Here is an 18,112-nt window from a genome sequence, read left to right as displayed (position 1 = left end):
CCCTGAGATCCAAAAACTCTGCTCTGAAGGCTGAGGGTGAATAGAGGGGCTACACAAAAATCCAATAAATGTCCCCTTAACCCCTAGTGTATCATGTTTCAAACACACAGATTTTCTGTGAGTTTTTGAGACTTCTACATCATCAGTGTGATTTTTGTCATGTATGGAAATTAAAATTAACTTAAAAAAAAAAGTCAGATGGTCCAGTCTGCATTTTTACAAAAAGTGTAATTTTCCTCCAATTATTTTATATTTTAGGCTTTAAGGAGATATATGGATTATTTAGTTATTCCAGTACTGTCAACTAAAAATAAAAAAATCAGTTAAACTGTATCTTTTAAAAGTTTAATATCAGAACATTCCACTTGTCGTTCAATAAGGACCTGGGCTGTGAACCATACCTATATTTCTGTGAATAAGAGGGAAAATTGCTAGATGACGACAGTACAAAGCTTCACGGGACTTCGCACACCAGTTGGTGGCGTAACAGTGGCATTTTCCCCCTAAAGGGACTCACATCTACTTTCTGCATAATTTTGGTAGACACACCTTTCTACAGTGAGAAAAGTAACCTTTCGTTTCCCAGTGTTTGTGCGCTCTGCTTTCAGACCTTATCCACTTGTGGATAAGTGCATTCACGTTTTTTCTTAGCCAACTGTATCCCTAAGATCTCATCAAAACAAGTAACTTGACACATGCATAACCTTATTTTTGGGCAAAGTCACCAAACATTTTAATAGCATTTTAACTTAAATTTGATCTGTAATTCTTCAGACTGTTTTATGTCTCTGTGACCATCAACATGAAAGTTATATTTCATTCCCCATTCTTTCAGGTAGAGGATTCAAAAAGAGTGATTTTGTTTTATTTTGCTTACATAATCTGTTGATGAAGCTGTTCTTTCATTTTAACAGAACTGAAAATGCTGTTTATTTGAGTAAGTGAGATCTATGACATGTTATTTTATGCAGATTACATTGTGTTCTCACAAAAAACAGTGTAAGAAGTCCCACCTCTTAATTATTTTTTTCTTTTGCACACATTTATACTTGTTTCAAAATCCATAGCATTTTTATACCCCCCCCCCAAAAAAACAACAACAACAACAACAAAAAAAACCCAAAACAAAACAACAGAAACACGCGTAACTGCACAGATACACTAGCTTTCCTGCTGAATGAGGTCTTTGGCTTTCTGCAGGTTGTGATCGATGGCTCCATCTAAGAACTGAACCCAGGTCAGTTCTGACTCCCCACACACGTGACTGGACCTGAACAATGATAAACAGTCAATAAAAGAGCATTTTCCTCTCACATCACTCATAGAAAGAAACCAGATTGTCCAACATTGATGTGAACAAGTCATGTTCAGTGTTCATGCAACCCGAAAAGATGTAACACAACATGATCAGATAAGATCAGATTCTCAGAAACTCCACCCACCTCTTTCTCAACATTCTCTAACACACCCAACTACTTTCCCCGAGGGAAACTGGTTGACAAATTAGACCAGGCACAATCTGCTTTCCAGTTTTATTTTCATGTTATGTTGTAGTGTCACTTAATGTCTAAGAACAGTTTGTTTTGACTGTAGTGACTCTTACCTGATGATTTCCAGAACTTTCTTTAGAAGTGCTGCTAATTTACACACCTGTTGAGAAAAAAAACCAATGTCTTTATTCAGGTTCTACGTTTATATATCATGAAGAGAGAAAGAAATTATTTTATCTCCTGCTGAATTTTTAAGTTTGCCAACTTACAAAAGAACATAGAGACTCTCGGCTGCCTTTGGATCATCAACAAGCTCCTTTCATATAGTTTTCGACTGATCCATCACCTTTTTCAAGATCATCCTTACCCCATGAAGCAAGATTACTTTATAACTTTATGTAATGTGTTTTTTCTTCTATATTTCTCATTCTCATCATTCTGTCTCTCTTTATTAAAATGAAACTACCCTAAAAATGAAAGACTGTTCATTTGTTTGTAAGTAAGCAAACTTAGAAATTCAGTAGAGGATCAAATAAATAATTCCCCAACTGTATAAATTCAGACTTGAGTCCCCTCTAAACACTCTGTTTCATAACATGTTTTTTTGGATCAATACGTCAGAGATTGGACATCCTTAATATCGTCATCTCAGGCACACAGCTCTGACTCTAATCACAGAAGTCCCACTCATCTACTGTCCAAACCTTTTATTTGCAAAATGTGGCCAATCAGAAGAAAGTTGCGATAAAAGCAGTCATAAAATAAAACGATTTGTTTTTAAACAGAGGATGATCTGAGAGGCTACACCACAGCCCATAATATGATAAATAAAGATTATAACAGGCCCATTTAAAAGTGTAGTTCCAATACATTTAATTTGCTGTTTAGAAAAAATACAGTCTGAGCTGTGTTCAATACTTTGGAAAAAGAGTGGGAACTGAGAAAATTCAGAAGCACAAATATACTTTTTAGTAAAGTCAAGAATATTCCTTCTTGACCACAAAGAAATGCTCATGCCCTGTTTATATTAACATTTCTTTGTTTGCTCTCAGTGTTAGCTTGTGCAACTGCAGAGTCATAAAATGATCGCTTTTCATGATTGTCAGACATAACAGATTAAATGCTGCTCCCTTATACGTCAAACTTTCTTTCACAAAATGCATGAGGTCATCAGGAGGGAGGGGCAAGCTAGCAATTTTTAGAAAACTGTGTAAGCGGGCAACAGTGGACAAATGGTAGTTTCTCCTACCCATTTACAGCAGTACATATCAGAGCAGGTGGGGGGGGATTTTCAGTTGTTTGGCTCCCTGCGATTCTTTACATTATCTATATGCTGTCTTGTGAAAAAGCAAGGCAGTGAAACAGCGATCAACTGAAGTTAAAAGCTTTTCTGTGCACATCTGACTCCACTCCCCTGCACTCTTGTCACTTTACATACCAGCACAGTTCACATAAATTACACAAGCAGATCAACACCACAGGCCTGGAAACAGCATGACACTCTGAGCAATGATGTTACAACCCGAAGTAAGCTGACTCTAACCAAATATTTGGAGATTTTATAAAAGGTCCACATTTAAAAAATGAAACACTCAGATCACTCAGCTTTTTCAGGTGGCTGACTTTGTGAACTTTTGATCAGAGCTGTAACCAAAACGTTCTTAATCCCATTGGATGAAAGTGTGTCTTACATTGGTTTCGACGCCATTATAATCCATGGGGGGGTAGAGACAAAGGGCCAGATCATCAACGCTAAGGAGAAAAGACAACCAACGACAAAGGTGAGTCTGCATGACTGTGACATCATTAAAACTTGCACCTTAATTATGACCCCAAACACACATTTTGATTTGCATAAAAACTATGGAAACCATAATTATTTATATAACATATAAGAACGTCTGCATTAGCCAAAGAAGTATAAGCATCCAGGGTCTAACTGTTAGAAATTTTGTGCTGTTTAGTTCTTTTTGTTTCTACTAGTGTGAAGTCTTGACCCCTGTGTGTGTGTGTGTATGTTTGTATGCATGTGCCTACCCAGGGCTGATTTCTTTGCTGATATCAGCCAAGTCGTCAAGCTGTGACACGTTCTGGGGAGTGCTGAAGTCACCGTTGGATTTGACAGCTGATTTAAGTTTCCTCAGACAAGCTGCTGCTGCTTTTATCAGTCCCTGGCACGCACCAATCACCTGCCGATCGTTCTCTGACCAGTACATATCCTGGTTGCCTCGGGGTTCATCTCCGTCCTGGTCATCATCGAGTACGTCGTTGAATGGGTCTTCACCCTCAGCTAATGCCTGATGGGATTTGATAGGCAACATATTTTTGCCATTACAGTTCTTATGAGAGGTGAAACTAGACCAAAACCATACCAGAATATAAACATATTCAATTTTGCTGTAAAGTTGGAGTCTATGGGGACTGACTTTCTTTCATCAGCCAGCTTCAAGTGCACTTTCTGGCACTGCTGGCTTTATTATTATAAAAAAATACACAAAGAAAACTTCTAAAACTGAACGAATAATAATAATAATAATAATAATAATAATAATAATGATAATAATAATGTTGAAATAAAGGCCTAGTTATAAACACCAGAGCAAATATGAAATTCACAGTGTGTGTATACCTGTTCAATTTCCTCTATGGCATCTTTCACAACTCGAACCTCACACAACAGAACCACGACCACTGCTGCCTTATTATCTAGAGAAGATCAATACACCCATTATTAAAACCTTGTAAAACTTTGAGCAAAATTACCAGTTAAAGACTAGAATCCTATATCAATATTTAAAGTTTTCTTATTTTGTGTATCAGCTAAAACACTCGTCTGACGGCAGATTTTTTGATCACTTAACTGTGACGCTAAAAATTTGTGGATAAATGTACTTTCTCTGTTTTAATGTTTCTAACAATCCAAAAATGAATATAAATGGATATAAATGGATAAAATTCACACCTGTTCTTTATTAAATGTAGACATTTTGGTTTTGATGAAATAGCTTATGGCACTGATACACAGACTGGGAGTTAGACTGGGAGAAAAACATCCCCACCTGCAGGCTTAATGGTAATACTGCTATTGCTGTCATAATCAATGTAAAGGCATATAAAGCATTATCAAAGTAAAGATATCTCCTGCTTCTAATATTAACATGTAACTTCAAAGCAGTGGCGTTCCGTCAGGCCAAGCACATAAAACACACAAAAGTAAAGAAATCTCTGTCCTTTTATGTCACAGTGCTGTCATGAAGCCGTCTTGTGGCCACAGCTGGCTATCACCGCTTAAAGCTCCACTTGTTTCATAATCATAGGAAACTGCAGCTGTCTCCATTTTATTAGTTTATCTGTCTCAATTAACAATGACTGGAGCCGATTGGCCACCTTTTCTCTGGTGGTTTGCACATATGCATTGTGGATAAACCTCAGATCTTTGACAGCGGTCACTGGGTCCACTTTCACTGCTCTGGGATCAGTTACAATCTGCACGCCCTGTGGAAACAACTAGCATTGGCAAGTAGACAGGTTCCTGGCATTTATCATCATAGTTTCCTCTTGCTAACCAGCTTGGCCAACATGTTTGATATAGAGATAGAGAAGATGAAGAGTGAAAAAACTGTTAATAATGCCTTTAGTACATTAGATAGGAAAGCTGACCATGATGGAGAAAGGCAGACATCTCTGACTATATCTAGTCTAAAAAAACAAGCAAAACAACCAGGTGCTGGCTCAGCTAGCACTGTATACTTAAAAAAAAACCCAACTTGTAGGGTTGTGTTTCCGAGCTCATGAACAACAGTTTGTTTTTGTTTTTTCTGCAATATGTGGTCCTCACAAGACAGCCACGACATGCTTCATAAAATATGATGCTGAACATTAAACTTAAATATGAAATATTTTAAATAAGCTCAACCTTAAAGATAAGCAGCAATAATACTAATCAGTTTAACAGTGACGTGGAACACTTTTCTGCAGAATACTTATTTTTACTTTGATACTTCATGCATAATTTTTCCAAATTTATAGTGTTTCATTGCTTCTTTTCCTAAAACCCCACTGTTTCAAAGTATCATAAAACAACTCCCTGAAAGGCTGGAGTTAAACATCATTTTACTGGTTTGTTTTGTTTTGTCTTTGTCAACGGACCTTTTGACAACTGAGGGAACTGGTCGCAGGCAGACCACACTCCTCCTGTTGACATCAGCTGTTCCTGGCTGAGGCTGGAAGAAAGTGTTGGAAAGAGAACGAGGAAGAAGATGATAAATTAAGAAGAAAATAAAACAGAAAGGGGAATATAAAGAAAATACCTTACAACTTACAGTTTAAGCCGCTAATCAAACGCGGCTTAAACATGTTAACGCTGTCATCACAATTAACGCGATTAACAATTAATCCACCTGGAGCGCAGACTGACTCAAAATCCCTGAAATGTCTCTGTCACAGCATTTCAGGCAGTTTGTCCTAGCTTTGTCGATTCTGCACTCCAGATGGGTCTGCACTAACACCGAGTAACCCCTTACACGGGTGCATTAACGCATTAATGCGGAGAGCACTCATTTTTTTAATCACGGGATTTCCCCAAGTCCTATTTTGGTGCTACCTGTTGATTCTAAAAATTATATTTTTTACCCATTAAATGTTCAGAAATGACAGAAACATGACAGATTTCTGAAAAATATGGTCGTACAAACTCAGTACCATTACTACATCTGAACCATGTAGTCACCAGCCAGGAGAGATCCGGTTAAATCTCACTGTGAAACAGATCGTTTAATTCACCTTAAAACTCATGTCCTTACATAAGTAACTGTAATATGCAGAATTTGTTTATTTTGCCTGGTGTGATTTTTATATTCTGACAGATTTCTATCATGGAGGAACGTAAACCATTGCAAACAAATAACACCAACAAACAACAAAATGTCGGCATCGATGCAAGCCTTATGCTATTTTCTTTACCTTGTTGTTTACCTTGTAATCATTGAAAGACAAAATTAAAATTTCCCAATTTCCCAGGTCCCACATGTAAAACTCTGGGTTTGGTGTCCATACCTTTCTACAGGTGAGCTCATTATGACCTCTACCAGTTGTGCAACTCCCTCTAGAACCTCGACAGTAGCATCTCTGACCAGTCGGCGCAGAGCCAGCCCTGAGACACCGAGAGAACAGAAGGTCAAAACACTCTGACACTGAAGTCGCAATAAAGGTGCAGATCTACATGTATTTCAAATCAACTCACAACACAATAAATGTTGACAGCATCAGCATCAAGAAAGTTACAATGACTGTTTCTGTACATAAGTTTTATTTTTTAGTTCGCAACCACTGAATCACACTTGTTCTATTCAAACCAAATGTGAAGTGAAGTATTTGTGCCATGTGATCACACAGAAATGGCTGTAAGTTCAAAAATGATGTTACTATTACTTAATTCCAGTCTCTGGTTGTACTTTGGAGGTTGCAGTGGCTAAAAGCGGTGAATAAGTGGGTAAGGACGCATCAATCTTCTCCAGTCCGATTCAGACACCTCAGCTTCAGATACCTACTGATACCAGTGTTAAATTATCAAGCTGTACACTTGAATGTAAATGGCCTGTATTTGTATAGCGCTTTACACTACATTCAGTCATTCACACACACACTCACATTCACACACCACTCTAGGAAAAGACTAGAAATCAATCTGTATACTTAAGGCAATATCAGGTTAAACCTAAACTATTCTTTCCTAAATTTGTCAAATATAATGTGACACATAAATGTATCCACGAATACAGTTTGCTTCATTTATATTGCATGATTTTAGTAGTAAAATAACAAAAATATATATTTATGCTATTTATTTGTGAGACTTTAACACTGAGCTAAAGTGTGAATACTGCTGTTGCTACATTGGATATACTTTCTTTTTCCCCCCTCTCACTTTGTCTCACTGTGAGTGGAACAGAGATGCACAGTGTGTCCTTAAAAAGTCTGAGGAAACAAGACAAATAGAAGACGAGTTTGCCTAAGAGAGTTCAGGCTGTGCTAAAGAATAAGAGGGGTCATACCAAATACTGACTTTGATGCTTGTTAGAATTATACGAACTGTTTTTGCCTCATTAACTGTATTGCAGTCTATAATTGCACATTTCAATAAGTTGTTCCTATTTTCCAAAAAAATAGGGTGAGTGAAGACTTCTGTTAGTACTACCGTAGTAAACACAGAAGCGCGTCGCACTGAAGTAAATAGATAAGCCCACAGACGGGCACTTGCTCTGGCTTTTGGAGTCTGGATTAGATTGACAAGTGTATTGCGATATTCTGGCATTGTGAAATGGTCCAAAAACCTGAATGCAGTGCAACATATTCACCTCGCTCGTCTGAATACAACATAACTATTCTGCTGTTCACAGGGTTTTACCTTGGCTCTTAGGTAGCCAGTAATACACTGTGGACAGTGTGAGGATGCTCTTCATGATGGACTCTGCCAGCTTCTCTCCATCCTGGAGATTGTGGAGGAAAAACAGACAGAAAACAAATGATGTAATGGTCTTTAGAAGGTTTATGTGGAAATTCAAGACCCTGAGATACATGACAATAATTTATGGCTCCAAGTAAGAGCTCAGCTCACATCATCATCATCATTTCTTATTTTTACACTATACCAGACTTCAAAACAATCTGTTTATCAGCTCAGTGAGAAACCTTCATGATTACAGAAATAATCTGACCTGTTGTGATGGCAGAGGAGGTTTGGAGAAGGCCAGGCTGAGTTTAGTGGCTTCCTGGGACACTGCCTTCACTGCCTGATCTGTTGACACAGACAGTTGCATCATGTAACAACAAGACCATGAAGGAAGGAATTCTCCTAATGCTTCTTTTCTTTTCTTTTTTTTTTAATATCAAATGAGTCATTGCAAAAACATTATAAAAACGATGCAAATACATTTCTCACAAAACATTCACTGTAACGAGACATGAACATCATCCAGTTGTCAAAGGATGTTCAAAAGTCTAGGAGCTGAAACAGCAGCAAGAGATCATGATACTCAACTCAAAGTGTCCCAGAAGTTGGAGAGGTTGAATGCTCCATCGGACTCGTTTGATTCTCCATCTGCGAAGGAAAAAAAATGTTCTAAATTCTTGGTTCTAGTTCTTAAGCTAAACTGCAGAGGAGTCTTCTTCTTTTGGCTGCTCCGTCGATCATCTGTCTCCATCTCATCCTGTCCCTGCATGCTCTTCTGTCATACCAAACCTTGGCATGTCTTCCTTCACTACATCCATGAATCTTCTCTGTGGTCCTTTTCTCCTGCCTGGCAGCTCCATATACAACACCCTTTGCCTAGGATATTCCATATCCCTCCTCTGCACATGTTCAAAGCATCTCTGCCTTGCCTCTCTAACTTTGTGCTGCTCAGTCTGATCTGTCCATCTGATGTACTTATTTCTAATCTTGTCCATACTGATAACTCCAAAGAAATTCTTAAACTCTGCCACCTCCACCTCCAGCTCCACCTCCTGTTTTTTCCCCACTTTAGTCCCACTGTCTCCAACCCATACATCATAGAAGTTCAAACTACGATCTTGTAAACCTCCCCTTTCACTCTTGCTGCTCTCCCTCTGTCAAAAGATCACCCATGACACCTCGTCTCCAGCCTGCTGGAAATCTCTTCTTGTGCACTGTCTGTTGTTTTGGATGGTTGACCCCCAGGCCTACTCATCTAACCTTCACTACCTTTACTCCTTGCAACTTCACTGTTATCAAAGTGCAGAGAATTATTTTCAGTACAAACAATTATTAAAATAATTTATTCTTTAAATAATCTAATTTCAACTTCTGAAAAAGGAGAATTAGCTTCTATTGCTGTTTAAAATCACTGTGAAATGGATAAGTGGTCAGAAAATAGGATTTAAAGACAACTCCATGGCACAAAAAATATTTCTTTCTTACAATCTTTATTATTTAAGGGTTTCTTGGGTTAAAGCTGTCAGTTTTGATCAGACTCATCTTCTCAAGTGTTAACAGAAGTCAGTGCATTTCTGTGTCGTTTCTGGACATTACTTTGGAGAAAAAAAACAAACATATTTGGGCTTTTATATACTGGGTTTTCTTCAGAGGGAAGACCAAAACCTCCCATGTACAGAAAAACACGGACCTCATACTAAATAATTAATAAACTAGATTGAAAAATTCAATAATTAAATGATCAACTACAATTAGCTAGCCACTGCTTTGGACATAATGAAATGTCTGAATATTTTGATGACGACAACAAAGTAGGTGTTTTGGATTTATGGCAGTAACTAAAGGGCCACTTAGGGCTGAGTGGCGCTTTAGTTCCTGTCTGTATGTTTGTCTTGATAAACATTTTTTTTTCGTATTAAAATGTCTGATATTGTCCATTTTGTCATTTTCGTATTTCAGATTTACACTTTTGTAAAAGCAAACCTTTAAGTATTCTTATGTCCTGCACAAGCAGTTGTTTTTGTTCACAAAACTGACTCATGAAACACACTCTATCTACCGAGTAACACTGATGTCTAATGTCACATTTAGGTCAGTTAAGATGAGGACAAGATAATATAACTGAAAAAGCAAGACAAAAAGCCCCAACCTCCATTTTCTACAACACCTGGGAATACAAACCTGAATAAAAGCGAACATGAATTAGCAGCTAAATGTAGCTGGGTCACGTAATAAAGTGCCAAATGTCTTTATCGCTGTATGTTACATTAGTTAAATCCCCGTCTTTGTCTGCTAACAAACAGCAGTCAAACTCGTTAACTGCTGCTAAACTCACGAATCGAGTTTAACAAACAGTTAAACTCGTAAATCTACAACAGTTAACAATAAAGTTTATACCAATGTTAGCACATATTTTAGCACATATATTAGCACGTTTAGCTAGCTTGACATAAGCTTTTATGGTTAAGCAGTTTCATTTGTGACAACACAGACAGATAATGTGGCGCAGTTACCTCTGACTCGGTCTCGGATACAGTTGATGGAGTTAACCAGATTCCGCAAAGCCACTTTTCCACCACAACTATCAGCACTCATGTCGCCAGAGTTTGTGGATCGTGTTACATGCGTGTTGTGGAACTACATAAGAGGAGCCCGTTGATAGGGGGACAAAAATAAATGAAACAACGGCGCCGCCGCCTGCTTACCCGGCTGCCATTCAGCCAGGAGTGCAGCAGAGGGCGCCAACGAGCTAGTCTTCAAAAACTATTAAACAAGCCCGCATACCTACCTCAAACCAAACAAAGACATTACAACTCTTTAGTTCACAGTTGTGCAAGATGTTTGCTTTATTTATCTATAAATTCTTAGCAGGGATGAATTATTCTACACAAATTATTTTGTAGGTCTGTGTGCTATACAGCCATACACTGTTGTATAACAACCCCAGTAATTATCTATTTATTAAAAATCAAAGTATATTAACACCACATCGTCAAGTGAAAAACAATACAAATTGTAAGTACACATTAAACACATTAAGTAAACAAACTGTCATTTATCATTAATGCAGTGATATAGAGAGGTTATCTGTAAGCACAAGAATCTGGATGTTTTTTGATGTGTTTTACTTGTACATATAAAACCAGTTAATCAGAGGATTAAAGATTGAATGATTAACGTTAATTTAATTATTTCAATCTCAAATTTGAAGACATTAATTTGGCTGCTTGATGAAAAAGAAGACTCCGGTCCCGAATCCCATCAGGCACAAAACGACACTCACACCGAAAAACACGGCTGCAGGGCTCACTCTGCTCCTCTTATTTTCCTTCAACTCTGAAAATAAAAAAATAAAAAAAATTTTTATTTGTGTATTTTGAAAATGACTGAAAATTGCATCTGTTTATGTCTAAAAAGGCCTTCTTGTAATAATTCTATGACTGTTGTTATTTAAGGTAAACATAGGAAGCCAGATGACTTTTTTAAATATAGAGTCTGCAAAGGAGGCATTTATCACAATAAACAGATATCTGTGCAAGACTGCAAAGAATCTGTTAGCAAAGCTTTTAATGTTTCTAAACTGCATTCAAGCAGGCTTTGGTTGTATGCAGGTAAAGGTGTGAAAAAAGGATTATGCTTCAGTCAAGAAAACACTGGTTTTCATGTGAAAGCTACTCAGTTTTTCTTTAGCCTTTAAAATTTTACCTACATTTGTTAACAGTTACCAGCACAGAGAACAGGAAATCATTTCCTAGCCCAAAAGCCCCTAATATTGGCATGTTGCACATGTCATCAACCAAAGCCAAACATATTTTTTGCTTGAGGCACGCTTGGACTCATTGTAGTTTTCTCCTAAGTTGTAAGTGCTGCAACTCTGCATCAGCGCTGGTGTGGAATAAGAAGAAGTCAAATGAAAAAAATCACAGAGATTTTTTCTTTGTATGTTTTAAAAATTTCTTCAGGGTTCCTTGTTTTTTTTTTAAACTGTTGCACCTCTTCCCTCTATCTAAGCTGGATATTTCTGAGCTCCAGCATTAACATGACCGAACCCTCTCATAGATCCATGCCTCCAACCAAGAACGAGGTTTACAAAAACCATATTACAATACAAATCAAGTGAATTGTGATATCACTTTTGACATGTGCAACTGCTTAGAAGGATGACAATAGGAAGCATAAATTAAATATAAGACATCAGACGGTAGATGGAGGGTTCCCCGATTCACAGAACATGAATGTTAGGAGGCTGCTTTTTGCTTCAAACAGCTTTATTTTAGTTGCTAATTTAGGATGTATGAAAGCGATAATGTTGCAGACCTTACATGTAAAAAGAAAAATGTAATCTAACACAGTATTGGTATTGCTGGAGGGTTTCTACAATTGGTATCATCACCTGATTGTCTACTGGGGAGAATTTCAAGAGTCCTTGGCTTATTCATAAAAACAGTTCAGTTCAGTTTAATTCAATTTTATTTATGAAGTGCCAAATCACAACAGCAGTTACTTCAGGCACTTTATATTATAAGGTAATAATCCTACCCCAGCTCTTGCTGATAGGCACTTGCGCAGCTTGATGCTCCACCATGCAGATATAATAGTCTCCAGGTTTTGGAGTGAACAGAAGCGTAGAAATCATGTGGAATGTCCCATCACGATTGTGACGATAACGTAAGTTTGCCACGCCCTCTGTGAGCTCCACTCCATTCTTGGTCCATGTGAAGTTGATGGTGGGTGGGTAGAAGTGGTTGGCCACACAAAAGAGTGTGTTCATCACACTAGCCTCCCCCTCATACCGGGTATAGATGTAGATGTCAGGAGGATCTGGTCAAAGAGGGACACATTTCATACTTTTAGAGCAAAATCCCCCCCAAGAAATATTACCTTGATAGAATTAAGAATATATAACAAATTCACAGATTTAAAATGTAAGACATTGACAGAGACATTTAAGCATCTAAAAAAAATGAAAATTGTATTTTCTTTTGCATTTTTTTTTTTTTTGCCAAACATTGTTGGTGCCGGAGGTTATTTTAATATTTAAACGAGACTATTACCATAAAAAAAAAACTGCAAATGTGCCAGTAGAAGCCAGAGGGGCTCCTAATGGGACTGTAGCATTTTTAAATGAGTTGCTTCTCTGTCATCATCTTTCTGCAGGTTACATGTTCATCACAAAGTTATAGCAGTTAACTAAACCAAAACTAACAACTAAAACTAGGCACAAAAAACACTCAAAAATTAAAATATAAGCCAGGCTTCTGATTTAAAAATATGATAAAAGAAAAACTAAATACTTTGTTTACAAACCAACCAAAAAAAAAAAAATAAATATATGAGAATTTTGATGTGAGGAGGCCTTATTGATACGTTTATTAATTTCAAGGCTGAACCATGAAATAATTGCCAGAAAATTCTGAGTGTTTATTGAGCCTTCTGATGAGAAACAAATATTAATTTGCATATGAGAGTTTTCACTTGTGTCATATTTGCTACATCAGGCAGTTTTTTGAACATTTATTCCTTAAAATTATATTGTGTAATTAACTCGTAAAGTAAATAAAGGTACTAAATATAAAAAGGTAATAAATAAAGATGGGAACCGACTGCTTTTTCACTGGAAAGTTCATACGCTATGGCAGACAGACTGCAAAAGTAAAGCTTATATGGAAACAATCTAAACATTAATGGTGTCATTATTCTGTAGACATTACGTTGTGCAGTCAGCGGAGTAATAACAAAGCTAAAATGCTCTATTGACAGTTTAATTTAATCTGTGCTGAGAAGCAGAATGAGATATCCAGCAGTGCATGGTTATAATTCACAGACATAATGGGCTGGATTGAAAAGAAATGATTTGTACCTGTGCTGACCTCCAGAATATTTTCTCATTGCCACTTGACCCTCTTTGAGCTTTGTTTTTCATCATCACCAACTATGCTGCACTTTCATTTGAGAGAAACTCCAAACACTAAAATAACAGTCTACAGAGTCAGGCAGCTATTCTCTGTGAGTTTGCCACACGAAATGACACCACACACATTGCATTTGTTCATCTTATCTATAATTTCTAAGAAAATGCTGGCATAAGCAGAAGAGTTCAGTTTATGGAAGGAGACTGCCTTAGAGTAGTTTAGAAAGGCCACTGTAACACAAGTTTCAAGCTAATTTAATAGTATATAATTACTTTTCAAAGGTGATTCTGTCTCAATATATTTTTCAAGCCAGAGAGAAGGTCACTGATTAGCTGTGTAATTAAGGCTCCACCAGTCTAGCACCTGCCTGGAGCACTTAGTTTCAAAGCAGCTTGTGTAAGTAAGTCACAGAAAAGAGATATTTTAAACCCGGTATGTGCTCTCTTAATTCTTTCTGGTTACATCTGCTTTCAGTTGGATCAACAGTGTTCTTTCTTCCCCTCGATCAGGCTGAGCTAAACGAATGCTCGCAATGAAGTGTGCCAAGATCAGTACCTCGCCGTAGGGGAGCGCCGGGATCAGCATTTTTTGCTTTACCCAAAACGCTGTGACAGTGTGCAGTGCTGGCTTTGGCGAGTTCATAAGCCATTTTCTGGATGTCTTTTGCAGGTTGTGGCAAGTGAGGTAACACCCACACTACCTCTTTCTTGTTGAAATCGGCATATGCAACCACGTCGTCGTCAACAACAACGTCCACCCGCACATCATCAGATTCATAGCATCCATAGATGTAATGGAAGTTGTGGGACTGTGCTGAAAAGAAGAAGGTGCAAAATGAATACATGATGGAAGCAGTTCAAACATTCTACACACTGATTTCCCCGACCTTAACTGCAGCCAACAGGCTGGTAGGGGGTGTAGCTCTTCTACTCAGTATATTCTAGTTTGAAATAAAAGAGTAGTTTTTATTGTTGTTAATTAATGAATTACTGTCTAACTGGCTAATTTAAGTCAACTCTATGTCAAGTGAGGACACAACACTTTTCTTCTAGAGTTGTTTTGTATTCACTCGTTCTTTAGGTTTAGGCACTAAAATCGTTGCGTTTACCAAATCACTGTGTCTTTGCTTGAACTACCATATTTACTGAGCACTTCACAGGTGTCCATATGTGATTAGCTGGGAATGATAGACCTCACTCACTTTTAGCAAACCCTGGTTAGCTGTATTCCCCTGTTTCCAGCTCGTCTTATCTTCACTTAGGCTAACAGCCTCCAATCTGCTTAATCTGCTGCTGTCTCTTTCACACTGCTCCAATTGCAGCTACTTGAACACAGAGCAGAATACCTGTTCAGTCAGTCATATTAATTTCACCTGAATCTGCTGACAAAATACCTTTCCATGTCTCCTTTATTACGCTATAGGACAGTACCCTTTAATCTTTAAATGTATGCACTTTAAAGTTTCAGAGCTCTAATGAGCCATCACATTATAAATACACTTAGCACAGTGAGTGCACTCAGCACTAAAATAAATATATTAACTTGAATTAAAATGTTTATTTTACCACTCTGTGCACTAAATCAGCTGATTATTAATTTTCTGTAGCATTAATTGCCTGTCTTATTTGCAACAGTGTTGCATTTTACCATTACATTGTTATGTTGTTCATCACCATTTTCTCATCATTATCTGACAGTGTCTATGGTTGGGGCAGATCAGCGTAGGCTGCACTCACAACGATCAATTTTTGTAAGGAAAGAGTCATGCGACGTGTCAAACACCCCTTTTCATGAGTATGCACAGAACCTGAAGCAGAAAGCAGAAAGCTAAGGAACACTGTCATGGCACACATTATCTCCAGTTGGGGTTTTAGGTTTGGTCAAGCCACTAATGCATACAGAGCTTGGCTGTGCTGCACTTTCTTCACAGTACAACCCCTCAGGCTATCGGGATGCACTCCAATATGCTGACATAAACAGAAACCAGCAGCCTGTTATCATTTGGTAAAATTGAGGCATTTGTTTTATTTCAAACTTTAAACTCCAACAGCATTTTTCACATTTTTTTTTTAAAGGTGAAAATATATAACGATTCCATTATGACAGTTATTCTAACCTTTCAACTTGAGCCAGGCAGACATATTGTTTGGCTGACGTTGTGTGCAAATACTGGCCTGACACAGATATACATGGATATAAGTGCTGATATGATAAATTGCTAATGTTTTTTTTTTTTTTTTTGCAGAACACAATGCACAAAAACATCAAAAACATCACATTTTATCTAGCATATTTCACCTTAGTGTCTGCAGGTAACTAAATATGTAACAGAAGTGAACAGAAAGTGGTGTTGTGCCTAACGATCGTGGCTCAAGAGTTGGGAGTTCGCCTTGTAATCGGAAGGTTGCTGGTTCGAGCCCCGGCTCGGACAGTCTCGGTCGTTGTGTCCTTGGGCAAGACACTTCACCCGTTGCCTACTGGTGGTGGTCAGAGGGCTCGGTGGCGCCAGTGTCCGGCAGCCTCGCCTCTGTCAGTGCGCCCCAGGGTGGCTGTGGCTACAATGTAGCTTGCCATCACCAGTGTGTGAATGTGTGTGTGAATGGGTGGATGACTGGATATGTAAAGCGCTTTGGGGTCCTTAGGGACTAGAAAAGCGCTATATAAATACAGGCCATTTTTAGGCCATTTAACTCTGTCTTCATTTACCATTTCATGATAAAGTGCTAATAAGCTTAGGAAATCATACCAATGATTCTGTCATTTTGCCTCTGTACACCACCACAGTGAAGATGTCACTGAAGCGCAGACTTTCAGAATAAATTCAGGGCTTTACAAAAAGAGTAGCATTAGCTGTTCGGGAATTACACCCTTTTTTTATACAAAGGCCTCCATTTTTATTTAGTTATGGGCCTGGTTATGGTTGTTAGGTGAGTTGGTAGCATCTGTATTGTGAGAGGTACAAACACAATACAGAATTTTAATCCCCTAAAATCCTCTTTAAAAATTCCAGAATTTCAGGCGCTACTTCCAGCCAGCTATGTAATGCAATAAAAACTGTTGAATGTCACATTGCTAAATGTCATTTAAATGTACAACAGATTATTTTTGTAAACACAAAGCAAATGTAAGAATTGGAGTCGACATCTTGATCTAACAGTTTGTAATTTTGTCAATTTTAAAACATCAAATTTAACTAGCACTGGCTGAGCTCAGATTACAACAAGACATTCCAAACTACTCGCATTTTACCATGTGACTGGTGTTCAGCAAACATTTCCTGAGAAAGACATATTTAAATTCAAGTTCTTGTTTTTTCTTCCTCTTGTATTCTCACCTACTGTAGCACAGCTCTATAACTAAAGTAGACTGATGTTGTTGTTGTTTTTACCTTTTGTAATCCTTTACTAACTGTGGCTGTTAAAACATGTTTCATGATGACCACCTATACAGCAATACCTGCAACTTAAACAACAAACATCTACACTAAGTCATTTTTAATTCTGCAGGATACTTCCACTTTCTCATAGCTGAGCTACTCACAAAAAGCCAAGTGACAGTCGTAGCCTTACTTGGTATATATCCACAAGCAGCTCCAGCACTTAAAATCAGTGCAATCACAGAAAGAGCCATCCCTGTTAAAAGGCTTGTATCTCAGCAGCAGCTCCAAAGATAAACAGCACGGTGTGCAGCAGCCAAGCAGAAAGGATTACACCTCTGTATTTGGGTAGAACAGGAAGTTATGGGCAAGCTCTGTAGAGGGCTGAAAAGAGTCAAATTAGAAGTGAAACTACAGCCAAGCTGTCACATTTTGTTTCAAGCGTTATAAGAATTATGCTTGTTTTTTGGCAGTTATATCCATCCATCCATCCATCCATCCATCCAGATAGATAGATAGATAGATAGATAGATAGATAGATAGATAGATAGATAGATAGATAGATAGATAGATAGATAGATAGATAGATAGATAGATAGATAGATAGATACACAATCACAATACATGTGTCTATTTTTTTTATTTCTAATTGTTTTGTTGTATTTATTGTAGCCACACCGGATAACTATATGTTATTGCTATATTCTAGATGGGTATTAGCTGAACTCAGGAGGTTAAAGCTTCCTCCTTTGGATGCTAATCATGAGGACTGCAGGTGTTTCCTGTTGGCAGATATTGATTTCGTCTGGCTTCCTCTTCCTCCTCGGACAGTCGTTCTCATACTGTTTCTTGCCTGGCCTCTGTCACTTGTCAAAAAGAGTTA

General features: G+C 37.8%; 2 protein-coding genes across 2 annotated transcripts; both read right to left on the bottom strand.

The window, feature by feature from the left end:
* Nucleotides 1-366: 366 nt before the first annotated feature.
* Nucleotides 367-10,573, bottom strand: LOC146632546 (cyclin-D1-binding protein 1 homolog). The gene is made up of 11 exons (XM_085354464.1): nucleotides 10,455-10,573; nucleotides 8,530-8,589; nucleotides 8,207-8,286; nucleotides 7,897-7,978; nucleotides 6,546-6,642; nucleotides 5,640-5,713; nucleotides 4,120-4,196; nucleotides 3,528-3,787; nucleotides 3,182-3,242; nucleotides 1,604-1,650; nucleotides 367-1,270 (listed from the first exon to the last, which is right to left on the bottom strand). Exons 1-11 carry the CDS (start codon nucleotides 10,534-10,536, stop codon nucleotides 1,162-1,164), a joined length of 1,029 nt encoding a protein of 342 aa, XP_085210590.1. The 5' UTR covers nucleotides 10,537-10,573; the 3' UTR covers nucleotides 367-1,161.
* Nucleotides 10,574-11,155: 582 nt separating this feature from the next.
* Nucleotides 11,156-17,483, bottom strand: LOC146632545 (H-2 class II histocompatibility antigen, A-U alpha chain-like). The gene is made up of 4 exons (XM_085354463.1): nucleotides 17,423-17,483; nucleotides 14,409-14,666; nucleotides 12,481-12,762; nucleotides 11,156-11,277 (listed from the first exon to the last, which is right to left on the bottom strand). The coding sequence occupies exons 1-4, from the start codon at nucleotides 17,481-17,483 to the stop codon at nucleotides 11,156-11,158; spliced, it is 723 nt and encodes a 240-aa protein (XP_085210589.1).
* Nucleotides 17,484-18,112: the final 629 nt, after the last annotated feature.

Source organism: Diplotaxodon limnothrissa, linkage group LG5 (assembly GCF_057381915.1).
Source record: "Diplotaxodon limnothrissa isolate DT_005_m linkage group LG5, D_limnothrissa_male_GT1.1, whole genome shotgun sequence".
In the NCBI taxonomy this organism is placed as follows: domain Eukaryota; kingdom Metazoa; phylum Chordata; class Actinopteri; order Cichliformes; family Cichlidae; genus Diplotaxodon; species Diplotaxodon limnothrissa.
Note: the sequence above shows the minus strand (reverse complement) of the source record. Positions and strands in the feature narration are given on the sequence as shown.

Excerpts from the sequence above, each read along its gene's own strand:
- LOC146632545 (XM_085354463.1), bottom strand. The coding sequence starts at position 17,483 with ATGGCTCTTTCTGTGATTGCACTGATTTTAAGTGCTGGAGCTGCTTGT. Across the intron at positions 14,667-17,422 it reads TGCTTGTGGATATATACCAA|CACAGTCCCACAACTTCCAT; the intron begins GTAAGGCTACGA and ends TCTTCTTTTCAG. Across the intron at positions 12,763-14,408 it reads CGGCGCTCCCCTACGGCGAG|ATCCTCCTGACATCTACATC; the intron begins GTACTGATCTTG and ends CTCTTTGACCAG.
- LOC146632546 (XM_085354464.1), bottom strand. The coding sequence starts at position 10,536 with ATGAGTGCTGATAGTTGTGGTGGAAAAGTGGCTTTGCGGAATCTGGTT. Across the intron at positions 1,651-3,181 it reads ATAATGGCGTCGAAACCAAT|GTGTGTAAATTAGCAGCACT; the intron begins GTAAGACACACT and ends TTTTCTCAACAG. Across the intron at positions 1,271-1,603 it reads AAAGTTCTGGAAATCATCAG|GTCCAGTCACGTGTGTGGGG; the intron begins GTAAGAGTCACT and ends ATCATTGTTCAG.